At 42.0% G+C, this 18,595-nt stretch overlaps 2 protein-coding genes across 2 annotated transcripts in view; one reads left to right on the top strand and one right to left on the bottom strand.

Annotated features, from left to right (window-relative positions):
* The window catches only part of LOC125457301 (immunoglobulin-like domain-containing receptor 1), a 54,650-nt gene extending 52,344 nt beyond the window's left edge, over positions 1-2,306 (top strand). The window contains exon 9 of the mRNA XM_048541338.2: positions 796-2,306. The gene's annotated coding sequence lies outside the window, so the exon portion shown is untranslated. The remainder of the gene's footprint in view (positions 1-795) is intronic.
* Positions 2,307-4,017: 1,711 nt separating this feature from the next.
* On the bottom strand, positions 4,018-15,579 carry LOC125457242 (protein CREG1). The gene is made up of 4 exons (XM_048541195.2): positions 15,229-15,579; positions 7,278-7,397; positions 5,921-6,126; positions 4,018-4,470 (listed from the first exon to the last, which is right to left on the bottom strand). Exons 1-3 carry the CDS (start codon positions 15,502-15,504, stop codon positions 5,941-5,943), a joined length of 582 nt encoding a protein of 193 aa, XP_048397152.1. The 5' UTR covers positions 15,505-15,579; the 3' UTR covers positions 4,018-4,470; positions 5,921-5,940.
* Between the last annotated feature and the right edge of the window lie 3,016 nt (positions 15,580-18,595).

Raw genomic sequence — 18,595 nt, 5'->3', positions numbered from 1 at the left:
CTTGGTTTCCCCGATGTAGAGGAGGCCACAACGGGTACAGCGGATGCAGTATACCACATTAGCAGATGTGCAGGTGAACATCTGCTTGATGTGGAAAGTCTTCTTGGGGCCTGGGATGGGGGTGAGGGAGGAGGTGTGGGGGCAGGTGTAGCACTTCCTGTAGTTGCAGGGAAAAGTGCCGGGTGCGGTAGGGCTGGAGGGGAGTGTGGAGCAGACAAGAGAGTCAGGGAGAGAGAGAGAGAGTGGTCTCTTTGGAAAGCAGTCAAGGGTGGGGAGGGAAAAATGTCTTTGGTGGTGGGATCGAATTGGAGATGTGGGAAGATGATATGCAAGATCCAGAGGTTGGTGGGGTGGTATGTGAGGACGAGGGGGATCCTTTTTTTTGGTTGTTATTGAGGAGACGGGGTGTGATGGATGAGTTGTGGGAAATGCGGGAGACACAGTCGAGGGCGTTCTCGACCACTGTATGTTGAGGTCCTTGAAAAACGAGGACAGCTGAGATGTATGGGATTGGAATGCTTCATCTTGGGAGCAGATGTGGCAGAAGCGAAGGAATTGGGAATAGGGGATGGCATTTTTGCAGGAATGTGGGTGAGAGGAGATGTATTCTAGGTAGCTGTGCGAGTCGGTGGGCTTGAAATGGATATCGGTTTCTAGGTTGTTGCCCGAGATGGAGACAGAAATCCAGGAAGGTGAGGGAGGTGTTAGATGGATCAAGTGAACTTAGGGTTGGGGTGGAAGGTGTTGGTGAAGTGGATGAACATGACCCACTATCACTAGTATCCTTACATACAGATGAGGAAGGACACCACTTTGAGTGGGACAACACATCCATCCTAGGACAAGCCAAAGCAAGACACGCACAAGAATTCCTAGAGGCATGGCATTCCAACCGGAACTCTATCAACAAACACATTGATTTGGAGCCCATCTACCACCCTCTGAGAAAAAGAACAGGAAATGACATCACCAACCCAAGGAAACCTAAACACATAAATAGAAAGTGGGACATAACACCAGCGCTTCACCAGATGTGTTGATGTTACCTAGAATGGTGACAAAACATCTGAAAACGAACCTTCCAGCTCAGCGAGCAAACTTACATTCAGAAGTGGATTACCTGTTCGTGCTCGTGGGAGCACGAGGTGGTGCCAATATGGTCATCAATGTAATGGAGGAAGAGGGACAACGGTTCCACATACCCTACGTGTGTCTGGCTACTGCCTCAAATTCAACTTTACCTCCTTTGAAATTGACCTGTTTGCATTGAATCTTTGAATCCATATTGGCCGTATAAATAAATTTGTATTTCTTAACAAAGGGTACATACGTACAAATACTAACAAACAGTCCCCACTAACATTACAAGAACAAACGAATAGAATGATGATGCAAGGTCTTTCTTAGAGTCATTAAAATCACCGTTCCTAATCAAGTTGCCAGTAACTCTTTCTAAATGCAGGCAGAAAGAAACAAAATCCTACATGAATGTCTTTCAAAATGAGCATACTTAGAGCTAAATAGAGGCAAGGAATTTTCTAATGAAGCACAAAGATTACTGTACATCACGCCTTCCACCATCCCTTGGGAAAATTAACCATTTGATATTAGATGTACCAGAAGAATCATGACCTCTCTGTCTGGTTATGTAAAAAGTATAATAGTGGCAGTGGACCATATGACCCCTCAAGCCTCTTTGTCACTTAATAAGGGGGTTCATCAAGAAGTCAATTCACTTTACTGCCCGATCCAATAATTCTTAGTGTCAAAATATCAACTGATCTCATTCTTTAACTATAACAATCAATAAACAGAGCATCATGACCTGTTCAAGGGAAAGATTTTTCATCTTAATATAAGAGGCAAGCCATTATTCTGAGACTATGTCCCCAAATAAAGGATTGTTTGACAAGAGGGGATTTCTGTATTCAACTGTATCTAGCTGCAATCTATTATAGAATATTGCAAGGCAATAAGGAGCCCTTGTTTCTACAATTTCAATTATAACTGGGTGATATTTAGTGCGTGAGTCACATTCAAAGAACATAAAATTATTTTTAAGACCATTTTTATAAGCAGGAGCAATCTATATTTTCACATTCTTGGTGTGCCATTTGAATTTGACACATTTTTAGGGGACAAGAATACGCTGGGGCTATTTTTCCTGGAGCTTTGGAGGCTGAGGGGTGACCTTATAGACTTTTGTAAAATCATGAGGGGCATGGATAGGGTAAATAGTCCAAAGATGTGCAGGTTAGGTGGATTGGCCATGCTAAATTGTTCAGGGGTGTATGGGTTATAGGGGGATGGGTCTGGGTGGGATGCTTCAAGGGGTGGTGTGGACTTGTTGGGCTGAAGGGCCTGCTTCCACACTGTAGGGAATCTAATCTAATCAAGAATTGGCATAAAATGTAAACGATCAGCTCCTAATGATACAAATCTTCCAGTCACAGCTTGTGTTAATCAGTCACATGCTTAATGAAAACATGCATTTTTTCTGTGAAGGAAAAATTTACAAGGTAGAGTTAAGACCACAATCAGATCATGAGCAGTCTCCATGGGCCAAATGGCTTACTCCAACACCTATTTCTTATGATCCTGCCATTTTAGAAGAAAACTTCAACTTCTGTGTCCACTTAAATAAAAACAGACTGCTCGGGAAAGACCCAAATATGAAATGGGAACCTGAAGTACATGCTGACAATTCAAGAGTCAGTGGAATATACAGCGTGGAAGTAGACCCTTCAGTCCAACTTGTCCATGCTGACCAGATATCCTAGATAAGTCTAGACCCATTTAGCAACATTTGGCCTGTATCCCTTGAAACCCTTCCTATTCGTACACCCATCCAAATGCAGCTCATTCCATGCATATACCACCCACTGCATGAAAACATTGCTCCTCGGGTACCTTTTAAATTTTTCCCCTTTCACCTTAAACCGGTGCCCTCTAGTTTTTGACTCCCCCACCCCAGGGAAAACACCTTGTCTATTTACCCTATCCATGCCCCTCATGATTTTACAAAAGTCTATAAGGTCACCCCTCAGCCTCCAAAGCTCCAGGAAAAATAGCCCCAGCCTATTCCACCTCCTCCCTATAGCTCAAACCCTCCAGTCCTAGCAATGTTCTTGTAAATCTTTTCTGAACCCTTCTAAGTTTCACAACATCCTTCCCATAGCAGGGAGTCTAGAATTGTACGCTGTATTTCAAAAGTGGCCTAACTAATGCCATGTACAGCCTCAACATAACCTCCCAACTCGTATACTCAATGTACTGACCAATAAAGGCAAGCACACCAAACACCTTCTTCACTATTCTATCTGCGACTCCACTTTCAGAGAACTATGAACTGGCCCTCCAAGGTCTCTTTGTTCAGTAACACTCCCCAGGACCTTACCATTGAATGTGTATGTCCTACTCTGATTTGCCTTTCCAAAATGCAGCACCTCCCATTTATCTAACTTAAATTCCATCTGCCACTCCTCAGGCCTTGACCTATCTGATCAAGATCCCATTGTACTGTGAGGAAACCTTCTTTGCTGTCCACTACACCTCCAATTTTGGTGTCATCTGCAAACTTACCAACCATACCTCCTACGTTCATTTACATACGTGACAAAAAAGCAGCGGACCCAGCACCACTCCTTGTGTTCACAGGCCTCCAGTCTGAAAAACAACCTTCTACCACCACCTTCTGGCTTCTACCTTTAAGCCAGTTCCATATCTAAATGGCTAGTTCTCCTGGTGTTCCATGTGATCTGACCTTGATAACCAGTCTACCATGAAGAACCTCGTCAACACCTTACTGAAATCCGTATAGTTCACATCTACCGCTCGGCCCTTATCAATCTCCTTTGTTACTTCTTCAAAGAACAATATAATAAAATATATTTTTCTATATATTTAAATTTTTAATCAAAAATAATCATTTGCAGGAAATGTTTCAAATACAACATTTTCTTATGCAATATAAAAATGAACACAAGCAATACCATGTAAAACGAATACTGTATTTTGAATCAATATACTACTCCTTGATTTACATTTATTTTGAGTTATTTTTTGATTACAAATTAATCTTTTGAAAAATATACTTTATTTAAAACATTGTAAATTGTAATTTGTTCTCAACTTTATACATTGCTGTTTATAGAAAAATCTTATTGTCAATCATTTTGTTCCAGCTATTACGTATTATAGAATCTTAGTGAGTTCTATGACAAATAAAAAATATTTTGTTAACTATGGCAACCTGAACATTCCTGACTTAAGCTCCCAGTTTAGAAGAATTGCAGAAGTATATCATCAAAATTGCAAGATAATAAAGCAGGGCTTTCTTAGAAAATATAAAGTATCGCTTATAATCATTCATTTCTTTAGTTGGCTCAAAGAAGCTCCCTTTCCACTGCAACATTGAGGGAAATCTGGAAAAATCCAATATTCTGATCAACATTCATGATCTTCTTTCACCTAGAATAAACAACTAGATGTTATGATGAAATTTAAAGGATGAATACATTGACATTGCCTTCATATAAATGGGAGGAACATATTAATGAGATGAAGTTGAATGCAAATTAGGTATAATTGCTCTTGGTTGTTCATAGTAACTTTGAACTCCAGCTTCAATGGGTGCTGAACATATCTTAATGAAATCAAATGTAAAAGTATTTTGCATTGTGCTTGCATGATTTAGATTTGCCAGAACTAATGCCATTTGCTGGACATTTTAATGTTTCCATTCATAAGGAACTTCTACTTCGTCAAAATCATTAGGATAAATAATAAATGTAACAAAGGACATATACAAGGTGGCTGATATGTGGGCAATCCGATATGCTAACACTATTGAAATTCAAATTTTGAATAGGCTCAAACACTGCTCCTTGGGCACTGTTTGTGTCTGTAAGAAATAAGGATTTGCACAAGTTGTACTTGTCTGAATCTTATAGAATTCTTATATAATTAGTTGCATTGTACTGTCTCCTCATACTGTAAAAACAGAAATCTGTGATGTCAAGACGGAATTCCAAGTAGTCAGGAACTAATGCAAAACGGAAAGATTACAAACATTGTGCTTCCTGAAGAGCTGTGTAGAAGCTACTAGACACCAGGCATTGGCCCCTTGTGTACTGTATTACTTTTACAAGTATTCAATAAGGGAAAACAAATGGCCCACATCATATGGTAATCTACAATGTGACCTCAAGCTAAATTAGTCAACAAGAAGGAGGCAACCTATTATTCACAGCTTGTGTACCTGTCTTGTATTTATTGTTAGAAGGATTTCAGCAACTGATTCATGCAGGATAAATAACCAGCTGCTAGGAATATTATGGGATACTAATAAACAGGATAGTTCTCATCAGATAGTTACCTTCTTCACTTGGAAGGCAGAACAGGGAATGTGAAGGAAGACTGGAGAAAGGTTTTGCTAATACTTTCACTAAAGATCAGAATATTGCTGCCATAAGCTACAGAGACCATCTGTGCATACTCCCTTGAGATCAGTTATCTGCTCTCCATTTTCACGGATCATATGCTTTTCCTATCTACTTAACTTATGCGCAACAAAAATAATTGTTTCTTGAAAAAAATCCCAGAAGTCATTGTTCTCAACTGCTTATTTTGGGAAACTGTGATTCACAAACCTTAAAACTTACAAATTGCAGCAGTGTTTTGTGAAATTATATTGCAAAGTCTATCAATTCCCTGCCATTGGTGAGTGGCTTCAAGGGGAACTTGCAGGTACTGATACTTGCATGTATCTGCTACCCTGAGGAGAACTTTTTTTATTATGTACAAAATAAATAACTACTGGTTTTGTTTCTCTGTTTGGGTAGCTTTGCAGGAGGACAATATGCTGTAAAATAGGATCTGACCAATCACTACAAACTGTTAGAAGCTAGAAAGCTCTTACCAGTCAAATTCTTTTCATATTCAGGCTTTAATTTTGTAGTACTCCTGTGGTGTTACTGTTTTAATTCCACCAAAGTAATCCAGGACCCAAATGTTGGTAATGTTGAGCTTGGCAAAGTACCATCCATGATCATGTGGCCAGTCAGGCATTGCTGGATGACGGCTGAAGAGAGCTTCTTTTGCAAAGCCGATTTCTGTGCTGTTCACCTAAGAAATTAATGTATAGAAAATTCATCCTCTTCGCAATCTGAAGAAAACTGAAAATAGTTGTTCACGAAAGAAAAACTGCAAAGGAAAAGCACAAAGTACTAAACATTTGCATCTAAGTGTAATTCAGGGTTAGTTTAATGGCAATTCATTGAATTCCCTCTCAGTCACACTACTGAGGGAGAAAATATTTGCCTGCATATTCCAAGGAGTGGAAAATCAGTTAGATTGCCATACACTCCTATTTTGTTTGTATTAGCACTGACCTCTGCATTTCTAACTGGCAATTCCAACCTCAGTCCCTTCAGAAATGCAGAAAGCACTTGAAAACAAACAATTCCCTCATAGTGCAGGATAGATGTGGAAGTCAAGCCACAGCCCCTTTTGCAACAGTCAGTGTGCCATGTTCTAAGAAATAAATATCTAATCTCACAGCCAGCTACTTTGACAGCTATTCTGAAAATACAAATGTGGCGTTAGGGGTGTCAGTTGGTTAAAGGGTTATAGCACCATTTAGGTTGGGTGCCATGTAAGTGATGGAATGCTTAGGGTAGGTCAAGCTCCAAGAGAGTTATAGTGTGTTACGTCTGCCAGTTGTTGTTAACTCCATGAGGAGGTTGAGGGAATGTTATGTCTGGTGAGGGTGGGTTCAGGCTGAGCTTTGTGTTGAAGGGAGCTGGTTGTCAGCAGTCTTAGGAATGTACGGGATTGGGGAGGGGCAGAGTTTGGGCATGATATGTTGAGTTGGTGGTTCAATTTCATAGATATAGTAGGTTTTAAAATCATCTAAGTTTTCCTAGATAACTATTAATTAAACTGAAGAGGAACTCTTAATTCTCTGCCTTTAATGGATCCTCTTGAAGGTTTCACACACAAAAACTGCCCATTGGAATCTTCAACTTCATCGGCAATTCCCATGGAGTTTGGTGTGTCAGGGATTCTTCGTGGTGATTTTACTCAACTCTAATCTGTGTTGTTCCAACAACTATCCGGCCATTGTATTTTCCAGATCATTGTTGCTGGAGTTAATGTTGCCCCCAAATATTCAATTAGAATACAGAGAACTTAGAGCAGAATGTGCTCAGCCAGCTGAAGAGATTATTCTACACAATGGGAGAAAGGGGAAGGAACAGAACAAAATTGCAGCATACCTCCAAAATTCGTCCAGAGAGGATCACACGACAACAAAGTGGGCTTTGGGGATCAAACTTCTGTTTCCTACAGTAGTCCGTTGTTGCCAACGACATAGCCAGGGATACTTCTGGATTAGCCTACAATGAAATTAAAAGGTAGGGCGCTGATAATAAAAAGAAATCAAATGTCAAATTATTCACAGTAATATAAAATTACAGGATTATAGAATTTTACAGTCCATCCGTTCTGAATCTTTGAAAGAGTTAATTATTAGTTCCGGCCTTCTGCTCTTGCTCCATATCCTTACAAAATTTTCATTTTCAGGTATACTTCACGTTCCCTTTTGAAATTGACTACTAAATCTGTTCCAAAAACCCTGTTAGACAGTGCATCTCGAATCATAATTCTTTGCCTAAAACATCTCCCATCTGCCCTCTGACCTTATGACAATTACCTTAAGTCAATAATTTCTAGTTAAAAACCATCCTGTCAGTAGAAATACAGTTTGTTCTTCACTATCATAAATTGCTCAATTTTTAAAAATCCTTCTCCCATTAAGTTCCCCCATTAACCATAACTAAAATTCACCGTTGGTATAATTCTGAGGACTCATTTGTGGTTTCTGTGGCATCTCTTTTAGAGTATGGTACCCAGAATAGGGCCCCAATAGCCAGTTGATAGAGATAGTAGGAACCGCAGATGCTGAAGAATCTGAGATAACAAGGCGTAGAGCTGGATGAACACAGCAGGCTAAGTAGCATCATAGGACCAGGAAAGCTGACATTTTGGGCCTAGACCCTTAACTAGGGCACCCACAGGAAGCCCACACAGACACGGGGAGAATGTGCAAACTCCACACGGACAGTCGCCCGAGGCTGGAATTGAACCCAGGTCCCTGGTGCTGTGAGGCTGCAGTGCTAATCACTGAGCCACTGTGGCTCTGTGTGGAGTTTGCACATTCTCTCCGTGTCTGCGTGGGTTTCCTCCAAATGCTCCGGTTTCCTCCCACAGTCCAAAGATGTGCAGGCTAGGTGGATTGGCCATGCTAAATTGCCCGTAGTGTTCAGGGGTGTGTGGGTTATAGGGGGATGGATCTGGGTGGGATGGTCCAAGGAGTGGTGTGGACTTGTTGGGCCGAAGGGCCTGTTCCCACACTGTAGGGAATCTAATCATAACAGCTTTTATCAATTTGTTCTGACACAGTCAAAGATTTATATGTGGAACCCTGGGTTTCTGTTCTTGCAGCCAATTTAAAACCTTGGCAATTAGCAGACATTGGCCCACCTCATTCTGCCTCTGAAAATGTGTCTCTTCAGTTCACAAATTTCATCTGTCAAGTGTCTGCCCATATCATTCAACTGTCTCCTTCACCATTTCCTAAGTTGTGTCTTCTGCAAAGTTTAAAAACAAGATGTCTAACCAATGTCCAAATTAATAATACAAGGATAAGGTCCGATGGTCTTAATACAACCCCTACAGGAGACCACTGTCTACTTCCCTCATGGTTAGAACACAACTGTTCACCACTCATCTCTGCTTTCTGTCTCAAGATAATTGGCTTTAAATTTGTTAAAATGTCTATTATGTGTAATTTTAATCCAAAGGTTTTTGAAAACCTACTTATACTATATCAATTTCACTAACTTCAGCAAGCCTTCCATTTTACAATCAATAAATTTCATCAGATTTGTTAGACATATTTGCCTTTAATAGATCTATTTTGGCTATCATCCGTATTTTCAAAGTTAAAAACATTGTTCTGAATTTTGGTGGAATTGCTATTTGAATAGTTGGCTTATAATTTCAGTACACTTTCCAATAAAATGTAAATCTGAACAATTTCCTCCTGCTAACATAAATCATAATTTAGTCCATTGATCAATTTGCTTAAAACTGAGTTTGCTAATGGATTTCAGCATTGAAGATATGTGCAGTAGTGTGCCTATGAAAATTCACAAACTGTTATGAATAATAAAGGATCCAATTCCTTAACTGGAATCTTCAATACATAATCATGTCACAATTTCAACAATGATGCAATTCAATAATAAAAACAGAAAATTGAAGAAATACATAACCGTTATGGTCGTATTTACCAGTAATGGTAGTACTAAATTAGATGCAAGTTAATGCATGTATCTCTGATTCTTCAGCAACAGGGAGTTAAGCCATATTGATTTCAGTGTTTTAATGTATTCCTACTATGAGGTTTAGCCTGATTGACTTAGTTGCATGTAACATGGACTTGTTTTCGGAACCAATTCAAAGTCACTCTAAGTTAATTGCTTATAAATTTTAGATATTAGTGGCAGATGCATCTGCCAGATATTTTCATTTATGTAGATTGAAATATGTCACTTAGTACAAGTCAAAATATTGTGTGGGCTTTAGCATTCATTAATGCATCAAATGTACTATATTTTGAAATGTCATATTATTCCTTCCAAGTTAGTTAAAGTTAAATACTTTCCCTTTTTTTGGATTCTATGATTCCTCTCTTTCACAATCACTATTTTTAATTTATTCAGGGAATATGAGTGTTCCTGGCTGATTCATCATTTATTGTCTGTCCCTAGTTGCCCTGGAGAAGGTAGTGGTGAGCTGTCTCCTGGAGCCACAGTAATCAATCGGGTGTAGCACCACTACAATGCTGTTAGGGAGATCGCTCCAGAATTTTGACCCAGCCACACTGAAAGAATAGTATGAAACATTTCTCATCAGGATCAGCATTCCTGCTAATTTTTGTTTCTTCTGTATGGACCTCCAAGGACTGTGTTCAGCAGTGGCTTCCATGTTGATCGGCGTGTTTAGACATGTGCAGTTTAGAGGAAATGTTGGCTTGGAGAGAAACTTGCCGGTGGGAACGTGCCCTACTGATTCCTACAAGGCCTAAGGAACCCTGGTGAATTTCTGCAGTGCTTCTGTAGATGGTGCAAACTGCCACAAATGTGCTTTGGAAGTGAAGGTTAATATGGTGTCAATCGAGGGGGCTGCTTTGTCGTGGATGGTGTCAAATTTCTTGAACATTGCTATCTTGGCTGGATGTATGCAGCCCCAACAAAGTGTGGAGCTGGATGAACACAGCAGGCCAAGCAGCATCTTAGGAGCACAAAAGCTGACATTTCGGGCCTAAACCCTTCATCAGAAAAGGGGGAGGGGGAGAGGGTTCTGAAATAAATAGGGAGGGGGGAGGCGGATCGAAGATGGATAGAGGAAAAGATAGGTGGAGAGGAGACAGGCAAGTTAAAGGGGTGGGGATGGAGCCAGTAGAGGTGAGCGTAGGTGGGGAGGTAGGGTGGGGAAAGTCAGTCCAGGGAGGAAGGACAGGTCAAGGGGGCAGGATGAGGTTAGTAGGTAGGAAATGGGGGTGCGGCTTGAGGTGGGAGGATTTTCTGATGAAAGGTCATGGCCCGAAACATCAGCTTTTGTGGTCCTAAGATGCTGCTTGGCCTGCTGTGTTCATCCAGCTCCACACTTTGTTATCTCAGATTCTCCAGCATCTCCAGTTCCCATAAACTCTGATACATCTAGCCAAGTAGGGAGTATTCTATCAAGTTCCTAATTAGTGCCTTGTAGAGGGTAGGCAGGCTTTGGACAGTCAAGAGATGGGTTACACACTGCATGATTCCTAGCCTCTGAATTGCTCTTGTAGCCACAGTATTTATAAAGCTAGGAACAAAGTACTACAGATGCTGGAATCTATAATGAAAACAACAAATGCTGGAGATCACAGTGGATCGGACAGCATCCATGGAGAAAAAGAGAGCAGGTTAACATTTCAAGTCCACATGACTCTTCATCAGAGCTGAAGTGATGTGGAGGAGAGCATAGTTTGGTTGGGGGGGATGGGAAGCGGTGGGGTAGTGGTTGGAGTGTGGTGGTGGAGAGAAGATGTTAATAGTTCAGGCTAAATGATCAGAATGTGAGAATGGCAGAACAGTGGTGTGTTTCCTGTCAGACTTGAAAGGACAGACATGTGGTATGGGGGAGCGGAGGTGGAGCAGGGGGTGGGGGGAATATGATAACAAGTTTAAAGAAAAGAAAGCAACAGTTCACAATTTAAAGGTGGTGAACTCAATATTAAGTCCAGAAGGCTGTGAAGTGCATAGTTTGAAGATGGGATGTTGTTCCTCCAGTTTGCACTGTGATTCACTGGAACACTGCAGCATGCCAAGGACAGATGTGTGGGTATGCGAGCAGGACGCTGTGTTAAAATGACTGACTACAGGAACGTCAGGATCCTGACTGTGCACAGGCCACAGGTGTTTTGCTCGGTGATCACCCAGACTGTGTTTGATTTCTCCAAATGTACAGTAGGCCACACTGGGTACAGCAATTACAATACACAAGATTGGAGAAGGTAGAGGTGAAATGCTGCTTCACCTGGAAAGGATGTGTAGGCCTCTAGATAGTGAGCAGGGAGGAGGTGAAGGGGCAGGTGTTACATCTTCCACAGTTGTATGGGAAGGTGGGGAGGGGAGTGGTGTTGGTGGCTGTGGAATAGACTAGGGTGACCTGGAAGGAATGATCCCTGCAAAATGCAGCCAGGGCAGTGAGGGGAAGATGTGTTTTGGTGGTGGCATTCTGCCGGAGTTGTCTGAAATGGTGGAGAATGATCCCTTTGAATGAGGATGTTGATGGAATAAGAAGTGAGGACCAGTGGAACCTGATTATGCTGTTGTGAGCAATGGGAAGCAGCAAGGGCAGAAGCACAGGTGATAAGTTGGGTGCATATCTAGGGACAGTGGTTAGATTTTCTCTTTTTGGAGATGGTCATTGCCTGGTGCTTGTGTGGTGCAATTGTTACTTGTCAGCTCAAGCCTGGATACTATCCAAGTCTTGCTGCATTTGGACATGGATTACTTCAGCATCTGAGGAATCACGAATTGTGCAATCAATATTTTTATAAAGTATTTCGGGAGAGGCAATGGCCATGCGATATTATTGCTGGACTGTTAATCTAGTGACCCATGTAGTGTTCTGTGTTCGAATCCCACCATGGCAGATAGTGGAATTTGAATTCAGTAAAACATCAGGAGTTAACAGTCTAATGATGACCATAAATCTATTGTTGATTATTGTAAAAACTTGCTTGATTCACTAACATCCTTTAGGGAAGGAAACTTCCATCTTTAACTGGTCTGGACTACGTGTGACTCCAGACCCACAGCCATGTGGTTGACTCTTCATTGCCTTCTGGGGGCAATAAATGCTGACCTAGATAGCAACATGCTTGTCCCATAAATGAATATTAACAAAAAGCACAAACATGCCCACTTCTGACTCACGATGAAAGGAAAATTATTGACTGAGTAGCTGAAAATGGTTGGGCCCAGGACAGTACCCTAAGAAATTACTTTAGTGATGTCATGTGACAGATGATTGACCTTTAAGAAACACAGCCATTTTTCTTTGTACTAGGTAGCACTCCAAACAGCAGTGAATTTCCTGCTGATTCCCACTGACGCTTGCTTTGTTTGGGTTCCTTGATGCCATACTCAGTCAAATGCAGCCTTGATGTTAATCTAGTAATCAATCTTTTGAGCTTCGCTCCTGCCCATTCCTCTTCCACTTCAAGCAATAAAACACAGCTATCCTTCACTTCCACCCCTCGCACTAAATCAAGCAAGACAACAAGTTCGGTGGAGTGAAAGTTACTGAACATAATTAGCTGTGTAATTAACTGATTGTACCACTTTATAAGACTAATGCAGAATGGAGAACATTTGTGAAGTTATGGAAAAGGCCAAACTTTTTCAGGGTTACATATCAGACCATCACATGTAACCTTAAGCATCACCATCAGAGCTTTATTAGAAGGGCATTTGAAGTGGTACTGAAGAAATTAGTTACAGTTCACAAATAGCAATAAATTTTAATTTGTCGCTTTTCCAGAAATACTCTTGAAGAGGTAGCAAATATTAATAATTTTCAAATGAGACTTACAATAATATCAAACAAAGGATCATATTAAAACATTTAAATTTACACTTACAAATGTGTGTACTAATGTACGTATTAATGTTTTGGTTATCGAAAATTGGCTAGTTACCAGAGGGAAGCTACACTCAGAAAATGACTCACACTGACTCAGCAAACTTCCAGAATTCTGTTATCTTTAAACTTGCAGCAACGCTATTATCAACATGGTGCAATGTTTTAAAGGAATGATAATGTGAGCTATGGTTTTAAAATCATTTTTAAAATTTTGAATATTTATTCAAAGATAAAATTTTACTTTGCATTAAAAATTCATTGTGCTATCTCCCACTAGGATTTCTTTTTGGAGTTTGAATCCTTTAGCTGTCCAATCTTCTAAAATTTTTCAGCTCTTTTCCAACGTTCTGGGTCTCTGGTTTATTTCTCATATTTGATTTTCTACTCACTTTTATTTGGTCATGGAATTGTACAGCGTGAAAACAACCCTTTGGTCCAACTCATCCAGTCCAATGAGATGTCCTAAATTAATTTAGTCCCATTTTCCAGAATTTGGCCCATATCCCTCTAAACCCTTCCTATTTCTATACCCATCCAGATATTGTTTAAAATGTCATAATTGTACCAGCCTCCACCACTTGCTCTAGCAGCTCATTCCATGCACACACCACCCTTTGCATGAAAACGTAGCCTCTTGGGTCCCTTTTAAATCTTTCCCTTCACACCTTAAACCTATGCTCTCTAATTTTGGACTCCCCAACCTGGGGAAAAAAACTGTGGCTATTCACCGTATCTGTGCCACTCATGATTTTACAAACCTCTAAAAGGTCACCCCTCAGCCTCTGACACTCCAGGATGCTCCAGCCAATACAGTCTCTCCCTACAGCTCAAACCCTCTAAACTTGGTAACATCCTTGTAAATCTTTTCTGAACCCTTGCAAGTGTGATAACATTCTTCCTAGCAGGGACACCAGAATTGAATGCAGTATTCCAAAACTGGCCTAATTAATGTCCAGTACAGCTGCAACATGACCTCCCAACTCCTATACTCAACAATGCAAGCATATCAAACACCTTCTTCACTATCCTATCTACCTACGACTCCAGACTCAAGGAACAATGAATCTGCACTCCAAGATCTCTTTGTTCAACAACATTCCCCAGGACCTTACCATTAAGTCTTTAAGTCCCGTGCTGACATGCCTTTCCAAAGTGCAGCACCTCACATTTACCTAAAGTAAATTCCATCTGCTATTCTTCAGCCCTCTGGCCCATCTGATTAAGATTCCATTGTACTCTGAGGTAACCATCTTCACTGTCCTCTGCACCTCCAATTTTGGCATCATCTGCAAACTTATCGATGATACCTATGTTCACGTCCAAATCATTTACATAAATGACAAAAAGCAGTGGACCGAACACTGATCCTTGTGGCACAGCGATGCGCACAGACCTCTAGTCTGAAAAGCAACCTTCCACCACCAGCCTCTGACTTCTACCTTCAAGCCAATTTTTTATCCAAATGGTTAGTTCTCCCAGTATTCTGTGTGGTAAAACCTTGCTAATCAATCTATCATGAGGAACCTTGTCAAACACCTTACTTAAGTCCTTTTGGGTCATGTCCACCTCTCTGACATCATCAATTCTCTCTGTTGCTTCTTCAAAAAAATTAATTTAGTAATTCATTGACTACAAATTATTTTGAGATGTCTGGTATTTGTGAATACAGCACAATATGAATGCAAGTCTTATTTAAATAAGTTTTATTTTGGATTTACTGTGTGACCCTATCGATTTATTTCCTTGCCACTGTGGCATTCTCATTTTCTTGTTTCAAAAGCCGCATGGTGGGGAGAAAACATGTCTACAAATGTACAAAATGTTCAATCTGAGCAGGACTAGTATCCCGGCTAAAGAGGTGCAATGAGAAATAATGAATCTCCCACTGGCTTCATCAAGCAGCGTCTGCTTGTAAACATTTCACTGCACTCATGCGAGTGAGAGCATGTGACAATAAAAGCTAATTCTCACCTGGATGTCGTGTACCGAGATTTCCAGCGGGGTCAGGTACAGGTATGGTTCACCTGTGCCCTTCTCCAAGGGCCCATCGCTCACCGAGAAAACATTGGAGAAAGGCAGCCCCTTGATCGATTCCTGGGTGGAGATGGTGGCCATCGAGCACCAGTCAGACTTATGGACGATGTACCGGGCCATTCGGGCCACTTCGTCGTGAGGGGGAATCGAGATCGAGCCCCGACAGGACGTCAACACAAACAGCAGCAAAACAAGCAAGCGCACGGCCATCATCTATCAGTCAACACCCGAGACTGACCGATCAGCTGACAAACTCAGGCCCCAGACTGACGGCCCATCCCCCACACTATCAGCCCCGCCCCCAGACCGACGGCTCATTCTCCACACTGTCAGCCCCGCCCCTAGACCGACGGCTCATCCTTCACGCTGTCAGCCCCGCCCCCAGGCTGACGGCACCACCCGCTGATAGCCACGCCCCCACGCTGGCAGCCCCACCCCCAGACAGACCCACCCCCGGACTAACATCCCCGCCCCCCGACCGACAGCCCCGCCCCCAGGCTGAAGAATAGTGTCTTCAATAACTACAATCTCCGATAATTCTCAACCCATTGCAGCACCAAAGTCAACGCTGAAAACCAACGGACTCACTGACGAAACTCAACAGGCCATCAGACAAACAGTAGTCCCAGCGCTTAACCGTAAACATGAATCAGACACCATCAGCACAGTGGAGAGAAAGGCCCTAGAAGGACTGAAGAGGATAAAAACATCACAATCCTGCCAGTGGACAAGGGACGAACTGCAGTTGTTGTGGACAGAACAGATTACGACGCGAAAGCACAGGCACTACTCCTAGATACAGCCACATACTAACAGGTGGCGTCAGACCTCACGCCGCAGCTGGAGAACGGAATAATCCAGACCCCCAAGAAACTTAGAGATGATGGGAACTGCAGATGTTGGAGAATCCGAAATAACAAAGTGTGAAGCTGGATGAACACAGCAGGCCAAGCAGCATCTAAGGGAGCACAAAAGCTGTCGTTTCGGGCCTAGATCCTTCCTAAAAAATAAATTGGTGCTCAGGGGTGGGGTCTTGATCCGGGGGACGGTAGGAGGAGGTATCGGAGAGTTGGCGTTCGGCCTCAGCGATGTAGAGGTCAGTGCGCCATACTACAACTGCGCCTCCCTTGTCTGCGGGTTTGATGGTGAGGTCGGGGTTGGAGCAGAGGGAGCGGAGGGCTGCCCGTTCTGTAGGGGAAAGGTTGGAGTGGGTAAGAGGCGTGGAGAGGTTGAGGTGGTTAATATCTCGACGGCAGTTGGAGATGAAAAGGTCGAGGGAGGTTAGGAGGCCTGGGGGTGGTGTCCAGGAGGTGGACTTGTGTTGGAGGCGGGTGAAGGAGCCAGTGGAGGGAGGGTTGGGCTCACGGTTAAAGGAGTAAGCGTGGAAGCGAAGGCGGCGGAAAAACTGCCCTATGTCCAAACGTGACTGGTATGGTCTAGGCCTGAAACATCAGCTTTTGTGCTCCTAAGATGCTACTCAAGGAACTTAAATACCAAGGAGACACCACTAATGCTGACTACATCACAAGGTACACAAACCTAGAATCCCACTCAGCCAATAGTCCTTTTATCAGGCGTACCGACAGACAAGCTAGCGAGGGAATTACAACTGAGACTTAAACAACTAAATGGCAGATCCCCAAACTCAATCCATTCGGTCCAAGAATTTCTCGCACAGCTCAGGGACGCAGAAATTGACAAGGATGAATTCAAGATCTCCTTTGATGTTACAGCACTATCTACATCCATTGACACACCGTTAGCCAGGCAGCCACCAGCAACACTACGAGAAGGATCAGGAGCACCGACCCTGAGCAACAGCAACAATATCAGTAAGGACAGCTTACGGAAACTAGATTTATGCCTCACAACTCATTTCATGTTCGGCGGCCGTATATACAAACAGATCAACGGCACACTGACGGGATGACCCATCTCAGGTCTCATCACAGAAACAGTGATGCAGAGACCGGAACACACAGCCCTTCCTATAATCCAACCGAAACTATGGATAAGATACGTGGATAGCACATTCGTAATAATCAAATGCACAAAAATACAAGAAACCACCAACTTGTTAGCAGCATCTTTGCAAGTTCACAAGAGAGGATGAAAACAATGAAGAGCTCCTGTTCTTAGACTAATGGTAAAGAGACTAATGGTGAATTCCAGACCTGACGTCAATAGCAACCACCCCACCATTCACAAACAGTGCTGCATTAAGCCACTATTGAAATGAGTCATATCACACTGCAAAACCCTAGAACGCCACAGAGTAGAAGTGGAAGAGGAAGAGGAAGATCTCCACAAAGTACTTACCAACAACAGATACCCAAGTAGCTTCGTCCGCCGATACCTACAAAACATACGATAGTCAGAGGACACGGTATAACAGAAGACTCTAGTAACCATACCCTACATCAAAAATATATCGGAAATGACAAGCAGACTGCATAGACCACATAGGATCATGACTGCACATAAATCTACATCAACACTGTGTCAAATGCTATCAAAGACTAAAGAACCCATACCAACAGTAAACAGGACTAATGTGATACACAAAATCCCATGCAGCGAGTGCAATAAACATTACATTGGACAAACAGGGAGGAAACTGACAACCAGGATACACAAACACCAGCCGGCAGTAAAAAGACACAACAAATATTCACTCGTCTCAATACACACAGACAATGAAGGCCATCAGTTTGATTGGGACAAAGTGACTATACTGGGACAAGGGAACAACAGACATGCAACGGAATTTCTGGAAAAACTGTTCTCAACACAGGACTCCATTAACAAACACATAGAAATAGACCATTTAAACTGACTGCTGCTGAGAAACAGAACCAGAAGTGACAAGACCCACTACACTAGGTGATCGTATAAATTCAGAAAGGAGCAGAACACCAATGCCTCAATTAGAGGTCGCACTGATGTTGTTGCCTAGAATAGTGAAGAACTGTCTGCACAGCATGGAACAACCAGCTCAGCATGCTAATGAACAGCCACATTCACAACCCGAGCTAATACCTTAAAAAGTTATTTTAGGTCATCCAGTGATTAGCACATTCCTTTTTGTGGAAGCTTGCTGTGCACAAATTGCTTGCCACATTTCCAATACTGAAACAGTGATTACACTTCACAAAATTACTTAATTAGCAGGAAAACATTTGAGATATCAGGTGGATTTTGAAAAGTGCTATAAAGAAATTAAAATCTTTCTTCCTCCTTTCTGAGTTTTCTTTCAAAAAATACAAAAATCTCTAAATCCAAACTAGAATTCAAAGTGAAATAT

Source organism: Stegostoma tigrinum, chromosome 12 (assembly GCF_030684315.1).
Source record: "Stegostoma tigrinum isolate sSteTig4 chromosome 12, sSteTig4.hap1, whole genome shotgun sequence".
Classification (NCBI taxonomy): Eukaryota; Metazoa; Chordata; class Chondrichthyes; order Orectolobiformes; family Stegostomatidae; genus Stegostoma; species Stegostoma tigrinum.
Note: the sequence above shows the minus strand (reverse complement) of the source record. Positions and strands in the feature narration are given on the sequence as shown.

Excerpts from the sequence above, each read along its gene's own strand:
- LOC125457242 (XM_048541195.2), bottom strand. The coding sequence starts at position 15,504 with ATGATGGCCGTGCGCTTGCTTGTTTTGCTGCTGTTTGTGTTGACGTCC. Across the intron at positions 7,398-15,228 it reads TCTCGGTACACGACATCCAG|GCTAATCCAGAAGTATCCCT; the intron begins GTGAGAATTAGC and ends ATTTCATTGTAG. Across the intron at positions 6,127-7,277 it reads TCTCTGGACGAATTTTGGAG|GTGAACAGCACAGAAATCGG; the intron begins GTATGCTGCAAT and ends TTAATTTCTTAG.